Below are 12,274 nucleotides of genomic sequence, written 5' to 3' on the forward strand. Positions count from 1 at the left end.
CGCGCGCACGCGCAGTGCCCCCGAGCCTGCACATGCGCGCGCGCGCGCGCACGCGCAGTGCCCCCGAGCCTGCACATGCGCGCGCGCGCACGCGCAGTGCCCCCGAGCCTGCACATGCGCGCGCGCGCACGCGCAGTGCCCCCGAGCCTGCACATGCGCGCGCGCGCAGTGCCCCCGAGCCTGCACATGAGCGCGCGCGCACGCACAGTGCCCCCGAGCCTGCTCATGAGCGCGCGCGCGGTGCCCCCGAGCCTGCACATAAGCGCGCGCGCGCAGTGCCCCCGAGCCTGCACATGCGCGCGCGCTCAGTGCCCCCGAGCCTGCACATGCGCGCGCGCACGCACACACAGTGCCCCCGAGCCTGCACATGAGCGCGCGCACGCACACACAGTGCCCCCGAGCCTGCACATGAGCGCGCGCGCGCACACACAGTGCCCCCGAGCCTGCACATGAGCGCGCGCGCGCGCACACAGTGCCCCCGAGCCTGCACATGAGCGCGCGCGCGCGCACAGTGCCCCCGAGCCTGCACATGAGCGCGCGCGCGCGCGCGCACAGTGCCCCCGAGCCTGCACATGAGCGCGCGCGCGCGCGCACAGTGCCCCCGAGCCTGCACATGAGCGCGCGCGCGCGCACAGTGCCCCCGAGCCTGCACATGAGCGCGCGCGCGCGCACAGTGCCCCCGAGCCTGCACATGAGCGCGCGCGCGCGCACAGTGCCCCCGAGCACTTAAATTTACACACACAGAGTAAATTTTGAGGGGGGACCCCGTGGGCTACAGAGAATGGCCTGCTGGGCTGGATTCTGCCTACTTCTGATCTAGAAGCATGTAGGGGGTGAATACTGGGAGCTGGGAGAAAAACTGTTCGCTAGGGCACCCCAGAGAGGACAAGGAGCAATGGCAATAAGCTGTTAGAGGATGGTTTCAGGTTGGATGCAAGGAAAAGCTTCTTTATAGTAAGGGTGACCAGAATCTGGAATAGACCTCTTCTGGAATAGAGGTGGTGCAGTCTCTAACCTTGGAGGTCTTAAAGAGGAGACTGGACAGACACCTTGCTGAGATCATTTGCTCTCAGCAGTATTCCTGCCCAGAGCAGGGGGACTAGACAGCCCTTAATTTCTATGATTCTATGAAAAGGACTCTTTTATCTTAAGAATTTCTCACCTCAAAAATTCCTTGGGGGGAAAAAAAAAAAAAAGTTTGGAGATTTGACAATGACATTTTTTTATTCCTTAAACAGATTCTTTTGAGATAAAATAAACAAATATATTTTAAAAGTTTGCAATTTAAATAGAACTTTTCAATCACTCCAATCTAACCTCCTCTCCCCTTAATTTCTGGTTTTCAGATTTTCATAGATTTCTAGGGTGGGAAGGGACCTATTAGATCATTGAGTCCAACCCCCTGCTCTGGGCAAGAAAGAGTGCTGGGGTCCAGTAACCCCAGCCAGGTGCTTGTCTTATCTCCTTTAGAACACCTCCAAGGTAGGGGAAAGCACCACCGCCTTTGGAAGCCCATTCCATATTTTGGCAACCCTCACCGTAAAGAATTTCTTCTTGATGTCCAATCTAAATCTAGTCTCCTTCTGTTTATGACCACTGTTTCTAGTAACCCCAAGGGGCACCCTGGTAAACAGTATTCCCTATTCCCTGCTGACCCCCACCCCTTGATGAGTTTGTAGACAGCCAAGAGGTCACCTCTCAGCCTTCTCTTGCGGAGGCTGGAGAGATTCAGGTCCCTCACTCTGTCTTCTTATAGGATCCTACCCACAGGCCCTCAACCATGAGTGGCCCTCCTCTGAACCCTTTCCAGATTATCCACATCCCTCTTGATGTGCGGAACTCAAAATTGGATGCAGTACTCCATCTGCAGCCTCACCCATGCCACAGAGGGGAAGCATCACTTCCCTAGACCTGCTCATGATACACCTACTAATGCAGGAAAGAGTGCAGTTAGCTTTACTTATTACCCTGTCACATTGGCAACTCATGTTCATTTTTGTGTCGACTATGACTCAGAGATCCCTTTCCACTGCTGTGTTGCTCAGAACGCTGCTTCCCAGTCTATAGATGTGTTGGCGATTCTCTCCCCAGGTGCAGCACTTTGCACTTATCTTTGTTAAATTGCATCCTATTCTGATCCGCCTACTTCCCCAGTCTATCTAAATCCACCTGAATTTGCACCCTCTAGTGCGTTTACGATACCCCATAGTTTGTTATTGTCTGCGAATGTAGACAGAATGATTTCTACATCCTCATCCAAATCACTGATGAAGATGTAGAACAGTACTGGTCCAAGGACAGAGCCTTGGGGGACACCACTGCCCACATCTCTCCAAGCAGAAACCGACCCATCCACCACCACTCTCTGTGTGCATTTCGTAAGCCAGTTTTCCACCCACCAGACTGTGAAAAATTCCATGTCACAGCTACTTCATTTACTTGTAAGAAATGGGTGCGACACTGTGTCAAAAGCCTTTTTAAAATCCAAATAAATAACATCTACCTCTTTTCCTGCATCTAAGCACTTTGTGACCTGGTCATAAAAAGAGACCAGGTTAATCAGGCAGGATCTGGGTGCTATAAACCCATGCTGGTTGCCCCTTAATATTACCTGCTGGCCCCCACAAATGTGATCCTTTATAATTTTTTCTAAAGGCTTGCCAAGAATAGAGGTGAGGCTAACCAGCCTATAATTACCCAGGTCCTCCTTCCTCCCCTTCTTGAAAACAGGGACCACAGTGGCCCGTTTCCAGTCTTTTGGGATGAAACCTGTCATCTGTCATCCCATTTGGAGAAAAACATGAATTCTATTTTTAAAATGTAATAGATCTTTGAGCAACATCTGTTACTGCAAAGGCTGACCTCTAGTAGAAATTTTAGAAAGCTTCAAGGATAATTTTATTAAAACTTAAATATGGTGTCATAAATTCCTGTTTCTAGGCTCCCAGGCTTCCAAACTTCATTGGATTGCATACAACCGTCTTAAAGTCTCATGAAATGAACTGAGAGAATAATCAAGCTTGAATATCACAGTTTGCGAACTTCTGCATAAAAATCAAGATTCTAATTCTGTAATTAGAAAATGTGATTATTAATCTGCTTTAGCATATCCTCTGGCTTAATAAAAGGTCATTACTTTCAGTTTTATTACAAACAGTTGATGTATAGTAAGGAAAGTTTTGCTCCCCTATATTTTTCACAGTTCCACCTTAATGGGGGGGGGTGTCTATTTCGAGGAGTGTTCCATTAGTATAGCACAGAGACAGTGAGCTGGATTCTGTTCTTTCCTTCCGATCACCACCTTCATTTACTAAATTCAGATCTAAAAAATGGATCTAAAAACATCCATTTACACCTATCAAATGAATCAAAGACAAAGACTGTGCATATATATGCCTGAGCTAGTGAAGACAACTTGGTGGTATTTACTTGGTAGAATGACAAGAACAAACAAACCTAGCTTGATTCTTTAGAATTAAGTGGAATTTGTAGAATGGGCAGTTAAGAAGCCATCTATTATCTTGCAAAATGACAATTTAATTTGAAGCCAAAAAAGGAAGGCTCAAATGCCACTTTCATCTCTGACATCATCCTAAAGATAATGATATATACCTGCCAACAAATACGGCCAAGACAGCTTAACTCAAATTTACGGTTTTGTTCACAGATCTGATGTTCCATCTGTTTTGGTAATTTGGTATTTATAGTAAAATTACATTTAAAAATATTTACATTGCAAAAAATCAGATACCTGAAAGTGAGGAAATACCATAATTAAAGCTTCAGAAAGAACCCTGATTTTTCTCAGTTCATATCATTATGTTCACATACTGTTCACCCTCAACCCAGGACCACTGTTCCCCACACACAAGACTACTTCTCAGTGCACGAGACCACACTGAGGCAGAAATGCTTTGTTGTTGTTGTTCCTCATTCAATATATATGCTCCTTAAATTATTTAGTGTAATACTCCCCAAACCTCGCACACAATAGCACCGTGGAATCCTTAAACCATACAAACCAATTATTTTCCTGAATTTCCATTTTTGATATGGGGAGAAAAGACTCAGGCTACGGACTGCTAAAAAAATATCCTGGGAGCAGAAGTGTAGATGGGGGCCAGCCTCCTGGCTCGAGAGCTACATCGGTGAACTTTCCAGCCAGGGGCATGAGAGGGCTGCTCCCTGGGTCACCCCAACCCCTAGGGAAGTCCATTAATGGACAGTCCATTAATTATCCTCTCCCCTGCCTGGCTGTCAAGTGGCAGCTCACGTGCCCCCACATCGCTCTGGTCTGACCTGGAACAGCACAGGTGGAAGCAGGAGCATTTCCCTGAAGGATAATGCCCCCCCCCCCCCCAATCAACCCCCGCCCTTCAGCTGATCAATGAGGGGGACAGAGGGCAGGGGGAATTTTTTAAGGCAGGAAGTCCCCACCAACAGCTTGTCTCTAGGCAGGCTATCAGCAAGCCAGTGCTCTCCCTTCCTACCTCGCCCTTGGAGGGAGGGAGGGAAAATATAAGACATATGCATAAGCATATGCCCAAGAGAAGCCCACAGAGCCATTCAAGTTACATCGTGAGGAGGGTCATCTTCTTAACTTTCTTGGGGAAGAGCTAGTTCTCCTCCAAGAAATCCCTTGAACAGCTGTTCAGTCTCTTTCTGTGCCGAGAGAAAGGTTCATGGCACAAATGTAAAACCTGTTCAAGGCCACACACTGAATCAGCAGTACAGCCAGATTAGACCTCAGGTGCTCTCGAATCCCAACCACACTCATGCCCATGCAAATTTAATTCTAGCATTTGCCAGCTTTTCAGTGCCTACCTTGGCATCTTAAATGATTTTTATTGCTTTTTTTTTTGCATATAGTTTTTTAGGGTTTTTTTTTTTAGATTCAAGTTTTATTCTATGTAACATCTGTCTAGTCATCATCAAGAGTTTGGATCCAGAGTATTAAGGACTGCAGCAAAGAATTATCAATTCTTTAGCTCAAATGGTATAACTTAAACTGGCAGCTGGTTTACTACTAAAATCTGAGCTAGCTTCTACAGGGAAGCTGTACAACACATCCAAACAGGCTTGAAAATGCAGACAGGGAGAGAGATATGGGAAGTCCTAAGTGTGTAGCTGTGTAGATGGAATTTGAGTCTGCCACATTAAAAAAAACGGGTTTTACCCTAATCTTCTTCAGTCTCTCAGAGGAAAAGGTTTTGCTCAATAATACAAATTCTAAAGAGCAGGGTTTTTTTTTTTAGGAACAACAATCAGTAGAAAAGTAAATCTAGAACTAAAGATCTCTTTAATCCTGGCTGTGATTATTATTTTTTTTAATCTGCATAGTCCACAGATTATTATTCTGCCTTATATGGTATGTCCCTGCAGAGGAACCGACTGCCACATCTGGAATATCATGGGGGTACACAGGGCCTCCTGGTTTGGCTACACCCTTGCTCTGAACTGCTGGCTTCTGCCAGATGATGGCTGCTCCTCAGCGAACTGTTGCTCTACTCCCGCGGTGATGCGATCCAGACTTAGAGGGTGAAAACAGACATCTCCTGACATCTCGTGTGTGCCATCACATTTTTTATAGTAACACGAGTTGTGCCACATCAAAGGAAAATAAGTGGTGCAAATGGCAGTAATAGACTGCTGCTTGATTGTGGCACCCATCTATTAGCTCTGTGTTAGGAAAGCCAACTACTCTGGGTAGGTGCTCAGGTAGCCTCAAGCCTCCAGAACACCTACCTGCTTTCCCCACTTACAGAGAGGCACCCCAGGGAATATCAGGATGCCTCTCCATAAGCAGGGAAGTAAGGGTTCCCCAGTCAGCCAGATCCAACCCCCATGACTGAGGGACAGGTCTGGCTAAATGGGGAAAAGCCCCTCTGGCTGAGTGTGGAGACTACATTGCCCCTTGTCCTGAACCATCAAGGGTGGGACAAGGGGTGACACGTATTTCATGGCACAGCTGATCTGCTTCATTCAGCAACACCTATTTCTAGCCAAAATGTTCCAGGATTTTGGCATGTTGTTAAAGGTATAACAACCAACAGCAAGAGAGAAATGAACAGTAGTGAATTTGAACAAGCAATTTTTCCAAGCAAAAAAGCACATCCTTGGCTTTTCTTCAGCCAAATTTAAATATGTTGGGGGGGGGGAGGGGCAAAGGAGGGGTATATTTTCTCAAAATGCACAAGAACCTTTTATAAAGAAGAAAATTAAGCCTAGGCAGTCTAAATTTACATGTCACTGCTAAATTCCCTCTATGGCAAAAGTCAGTGATATTTGGCCCTGTAAATGCTATCCTACTAAGCCAATCTGTTGGTGAGTATTATTTTAATCTGATGGAGAAACTGGTTGTTTGACATAGTCAGCTGGTCATGCCTGTTTGCAAACATGGAGGGTCAGGTCACTGATATAGCAATTCTAATATACCGAGTAATCAGAACGTGCAATTAATTCATATTTTGTCATGAGATGGACCCTAAGCTATTTTCATAATAGCAATATGCATCTGAACAGCTTGTAAGGCAACTCTCCCGGGCTGAAAATATGATAATTAACCACAGAAAAGAAACAGCTCTGAATCGCACAGGATTTTCTGAAAAGTACTTCAATAATTATCTCCCCTACAGAAGCTTTTACACTTTGCAGGTAAAGAACTATATAAATAAGAAATCTTTAGTGAAGTTTTCAAAACATCCATATCAAACCAAAGGCATTCCCTGTTCCTTTTTCAATCATCTTTGACAGACCCAGGAACATGTGCATATCAAAAGGACCATATTACGGTCACACTATTTGGCAGTTTAACTCTGTCCTCAAAATTAAGAATACAGAATGGGATAAGCAGTACTTTTTGGAAGGACACAGAGGAAAGATAAAATGTCTGGTCCAACAAGAGAAGTCTTCAAAGATTGTTCAAAGTTTATCCAGAATACAGAAGCAGAGGTACATTCACTTGGTATAACGTTAGTCAGGCCCCTAAAAACTGACAGAATACATTCCTCAGATTGAATTAAATCCATAATTAGGATTTTGTTCTGCTTTAAATGTTTTTCAGGATATGGAGACGTGGTTTTGATTCTCACGGACCAAAAAGAAGAGGAAAACATTAAAAAAATGAATACCTTCATGAATGAAATTAAATAGCTAGTAATGTAAATCCAGTGGTATATAAGAGATAGGCAATGTTAGAGAAGTAAAATATCATATAATTTGCTTAACATGTTCATTTAATACACACACTCTACAGTATGTATGTCAATTCTAGAGCTGGTTTAGAACTGAATGAATTACCATTACCTGTGGGCGGGGAAGAGAGAAAACCAGCTTTGATTAGCTTAATTTTCAGGTGTTATCATTACCCTTCCCCCACCCAGGCACTTTTGCTGCATTAGAGGTTTGTGTTCTGTTCTTAAAAGCTCTATTAAATGATTGATATAGATGCACTGATGTGAAGAGGAGAAAAATGTAATAAGTAAAGTTTGAGAAACTTAGGTTAATAAATTCAGAAACAGTATAAAAAAAATAAGATTTGAAGAAGAAAGGAAAGTCAAAGGACTCTAAAGTCAGGGGCATGGCCCAAAAGACAAACCTGCTCAGTGGTGCTGTCCAAAGATTTAGAAACCCTTGCAAATACAAAAGGACCTGATGAACACTGCCAGAGCAAAATCAAGAATGGACTAACAACAGCATGTGCTTGATTCTGCAAGCGATGCTTACGTTAGGAAGGTGAATTAGTTCCTGAGGGACCAGGCAGGAAGTGACAGCAAAATCTAGTGTTAATCGCCTAAGCAGGCTGACTCAAAGCTACTTTCCAGTCCTTCCAAGAATGCTACAGGATAAATAAAGTTTGAGCATTCCGCTTAAACTGCCAAGGATTACATTCTTGACCCTCCACTGGCAAATTAAGATAGTGAAAATAAACCATCATTTGACTTCTGCAAGCTTTATGCAACTGTACTGTATCGTCCTAATGTTTCTGTGGTTTCATATCAAAGGGCACTCCTACTGGGCTGGACATCTGACTTAGAGGCCACTCCCAGACAGTCATAGCCTCATCCTAGAGGGCCGTCTCCACTGGTTCCCCCAGAGATTGGTGCTCGGACTCCTGCTATTCAACAGGGGGTGGAAAGTGCAATGATTAAGTTTATGGATGATACCAAGCTGTGGGGAAATGCATTCATACCAGGATAGGGTAAACAGCCAGGATGACCTTGACAAACTGGATTTATGGGCAGAACAAAATCAGATGAGGTTTAACAGGGAGAAGTGCAAGGTCCTTCACTGGGGTAGGAGGAACCCCCACCACAAATATATAATGGCCAGTGGCCCACTGACTGGCGCAGCATCTGAATGAGACCTGAGGGTCACGATTGACTGGAAGATGAATATAAACCAACAGCGCAATGAGACTGCCAGAAGGACAAACAAAATTCTGGCATGCATCAACCGATACGTGGCCAATAGATTCAGGGAGGTACACCTCCCACTCTATTTGGTGTTGGTGGGGCTTCAGCAGGAGCACTGTGTCCAGTTCTGGGCACCACACTTCAAGAAAGATGTGGAAAAGCTCAAGAAGGTACAAAGAAGGGCCACCCATTTGGTTAAGGGCATGGAGGGTAGGCCCTCTGGGGAGAGACTCCAGGAACTGGGCCTGTTCAGCCTGAGGAAGAGGAGGCTGAGAGGTGACTCGATAGCTGCCTACAAGCACATCAGGGGAGAGCATCAAAAATTAGGAGAGCAACTATTCAAGAGGGCACCTCAGGGGAGGACAAGGACCAACGTGCATAAAACTAATGGAGGGTAAATTCAGGTTGGCTATAAAAGGAAAAACTTTTTCTCTGTAAGGGCTACCAGAATCTGGTACACACTTCCGACAGAGGCGGTGCAATCACCCTCCTTGGAGGTATTCAAAATGAGGCTGGACAAGCACCTTGCTGAGCTCATCTGAGCCCAATAACTTCCCATCCACGGCAGGAGACCGGACTTGATGATTTCCTGCCAAGTGCAGGGGGATTGGACCTGACAATCTTGCAAGGTCCCTTCCAGCCCCTAACAACGTGTGAAGATGGAAGAAACACTTGGAAAGATTCCTGGGGTGCCATACGTTTATTTTCTAGAGCTAGAAGTGGAGGTATAGTTCTGATGGGGATGGAGGTTTTGCTCAAACCATGTACCATGTATTTACTCAAATATAAAATGAGTTTTTGTCCTCCCAATCAGCATGGAGGGGAAGGGCAGGAAAGCCCCTTGTCTTACATTGGGATAAGATGCAAAGGGGAGAGGAGGTGGTTGCTGCTACTCTGACTGGTCCTGAGCCTACGTTGAGGCCAGAGTTAGAACCACAGCAGCTTTCTGCACCTCCCCACCCACTTCTCCTCTGCAGTTTCTGTCCCCAACCTCCTGCCCACTCCCTTCCCTCCCCTTTACTGTCAGGTGCAACTCAGCTCCATCTCTGGGGCTGCAGTCTCTCTTGGGCACACAGCACATGGAAACTTTCACCTGCCCACCCAATTAGCAACACTGGCACTGCTACATGGCCAAGCAAGGGCTTCTATGTGCTGTGCTTCAGGATGGAGCAGCTCAAGTAGCATCTCTGAGTAGCATCAGACAGTAAGGGGGAGGGAAAAGGAGAAGAGGCAGAAACTGGGGAGAGTTGTGGGGTAGGGGAAGAAGCAGAGACTGGGGAGGAGCTGGGGGTGGAGGGCTGCAGGTGGCAGGAAGGCTGCAGGGGGAAGTGGTCAAGGCAGATGGCAAAGGAGCCACCTGACCTGCTCCCCCCCCACTTTCCTGGCCCCCCTCCCCTGTCACTGCTTTCCCCGCTGTAGCAGTAAGGCAGGGAAGATTCAAGACAACTCCCAGTACTTAGATTCTATACCTGGACAATTAGAACACATTTATAAGTTTTCCATATACAGAATCCAATTATTGGGGAGGTCATCTTATATTCATGCTCGTTTTATATTTGAGTAAGTATGAGGGGGTGTATCATATCAAGGTTGCTGTAGATTTACTGAACTCAGTCTTTCTTATTGCTATTTACATGTGAAAGAAGGGTTGAGCATATATTATTTCATCATGACTACTCATCTATGCGAAATCTCACTTATATATGTCTGCAAGATCAGGGTTAAAGTGATTCAGGAGCCATTCAGAACACTTTGAACACTTATTAACTGCACTTATTGCTGCAGAGCACAGAATCTCATTATGTTTAGTGTTTTTGTTATAAGCTCCAGGTCCTACAATCTTATAATTCCATTAGATTCTACATTTCCATTAAAAAGTAAAGGCTTCCAATCCTTAACATGGTTGTGGAAGAGTGTTTGAAAACACAAAGAGTAAAGACTCAAAAAGCAAGGTGAAAATAAAATAAACCTCCCAAAATGTTTTGGGTCTGATTCAATCTTACGCTGCAACTTGAAAGAGGAGAAAATTCAGAGTTTTTCTCTGGCCATGTAAAGAGCTGCCAATAAAATGCCTATTTTAGCTTAACAAATTAACTGCTGAGATCAAATCGGTGTGCATTAGCGCATACCACTTCAATCAACAAGAAACAAATAAAATCGTTATTAAAAAGAAGAAAAAATTAAAAGTAAAACACTGTAGTAACATTATGCACAACAGAACCTACTGCAAGAGCCAGGAGACAATACAACTGGATCTACAGTGGCAGCCATGAGCATTGTGTTGTGATTTACGCTGTTTAACAGAATTAGCATAGCTCAATGTTCAGAACACTATGGAAACGTTTTTTATTTTTAATGCTAATCCTACGTGTATTTCATACAAACACTTAAAAGCTTAACTGCATTAAAAATGAACTTGTTTTAAAACTAGAAACATTTTAGAGTTTAATGTCTCTAGGATTTCCTTACTGGTTTAGGCTAACTCTGATTATACTTACCCATTGCTTTTGTTTCTTCTCTTTTAGCATTCAGAAGGGAAAATTTAAATTTTGCTCTGACTTCACTTTTTGGACAACTGACTAGAAGCAAATATAATGACAGGTAGTCTTTGCTTTCATCATCTAAACCTTTTGGGTTTACTCTCAGGCACCTGAAAAAAAGGAAAAGAGGCAGTTTTAAAAGATGTAAACTTTAAAACCAGACAGAATAAAATTAAGAAACCATACCTTTCTAAAAACACTCTTTTTATTATAAGCCTTTAAAAAAGGCTTCTTGGATTCAGTGTTTAACAACTAAATTTGTTACTGAACTTTAAAACCCAAATTTAAAGGGACCACAAAGAATTGACAATACAAAGTCAAAAGCACAACCACCTTACCACTTCATTTTATCATTTGGCCCTGATGAAAAGGTTGAACTCTTTAAAACTTCACCCATTTCTTCTCGGCAAAAACTGAAGTTATTAATGGTCCACATGTAGGAAAATTTTACTACTTTAACCTGAACAAAAGATATATGAAAAAAAAAAAAATCAATACATATGCAATATAGTTACTTAATTTGTAATTCACTTTTTTACATAAATTACCCTCTACCTATGAGACTGTCAACAAAGTTCTGTTTGGTTTTGGGAAAAATATATTCTGACAGACTGATCCTCTGACAGGAAAAGCCCAGTCACTGCAGTTTGTACAATTTACCTGTGTATAACACCAGCTTTCAGCTACGGGTCCACTGGACATCTCTCCAGGTGGTGGAGGTGTGGGGACCCTCGACATTGCCACTTTTATTGCAGATTTACAGCATCAGGGTAGCAATTGAAATTTCAGTAATTTTTCTACAAAAATATAATGATTATAATTAATAAAATGTGATTACCAAAATCAGGTTGCTTCCCTCCTGCCCACTTAATGTAATTATTACACTTTGGCATTTAAGCTATTGTTTCAAGTCAAATACTCAGGTTTCTCACATAGTTAAGAGAAGGCAACAGTTTTGAAATAGATCTAAGTTCAGCATCAAATACCCACCAATGATCACATTTTATTCATAGATCTGTAAGAGATAGATCATAATGAAATATCCAGCTTTATAACCTAACTTCATACTGCAAAATGCATTTATTTAAAAAAAATACCATGGCTAATTAGTAACCACTCTAATCATGTTGTATATCCTCTCTTAGGATCTATTAATTCGGCTTGTAAAGTAACAAAATATATCATGGGAACTAAAAGGAAAAAACTTATTAATTTGTTATAATTTTCCATGTATAGAATCATAATTATCGGAGAATCATTTTAAAGTCATTCCCCCTGCTACAGTAGGGAAAGCAGTGCCAGGGGGGCAGGTGAAGCCAG

At 43.6% G+C, this 12,274-nt stretch overlaps 1 protein-coding gene across 4 annotated transcripts in view; it reads right to left on the reverse strand.

Annotated features, from left to right (window-relative positions):
* The window catches only part of SPOPL (speckle type BTB/POZ protein like), a 62,011-nt gene that overhangs the window by 23,315 nt on the left and 26,422 nt on the right, over positions 1-12,274 (reverse strand). For all 4 annotated transcript variants that reach the window (XM_090045834.1, XM_090045836.1, XM_090045838.1 and 1 more), the window contains 3 exons: positions 11,615-11,751; positions 11,293-11,414; positions 10,913-11,064 (listed from right to left, as the gene is read on the reverse strand). In XM_090045834.1, the coding sequence (XP_089901960.1) occupies positions 10,913-11,064; positions 11,293-11,414; positions 11,615-11,692 (352 nt within the window). In that variant the 5' untranslated portion in view covers positions 11,693-11,751. The remainder of the gene's footprint in view (positions 1-10,912; positions 11,065-11,292; positions 11,415-11,614; positions 11,752-12,274) is intronic.

This window comes from Crocodylus siamensis, chromosome 4, assembly GCF_052110815.1.
Source record: "Crocodylus siamensis isolate JL-2025a chromosome 4, ASM5211081v1, whole genome shotgun sequence".
Classification (NCBI taxonomy): Eukaryota; Metazoa; Chordata; order Crocodylia; family Crocodylidae; genus Crocodylus; species Crocodylus siamensis.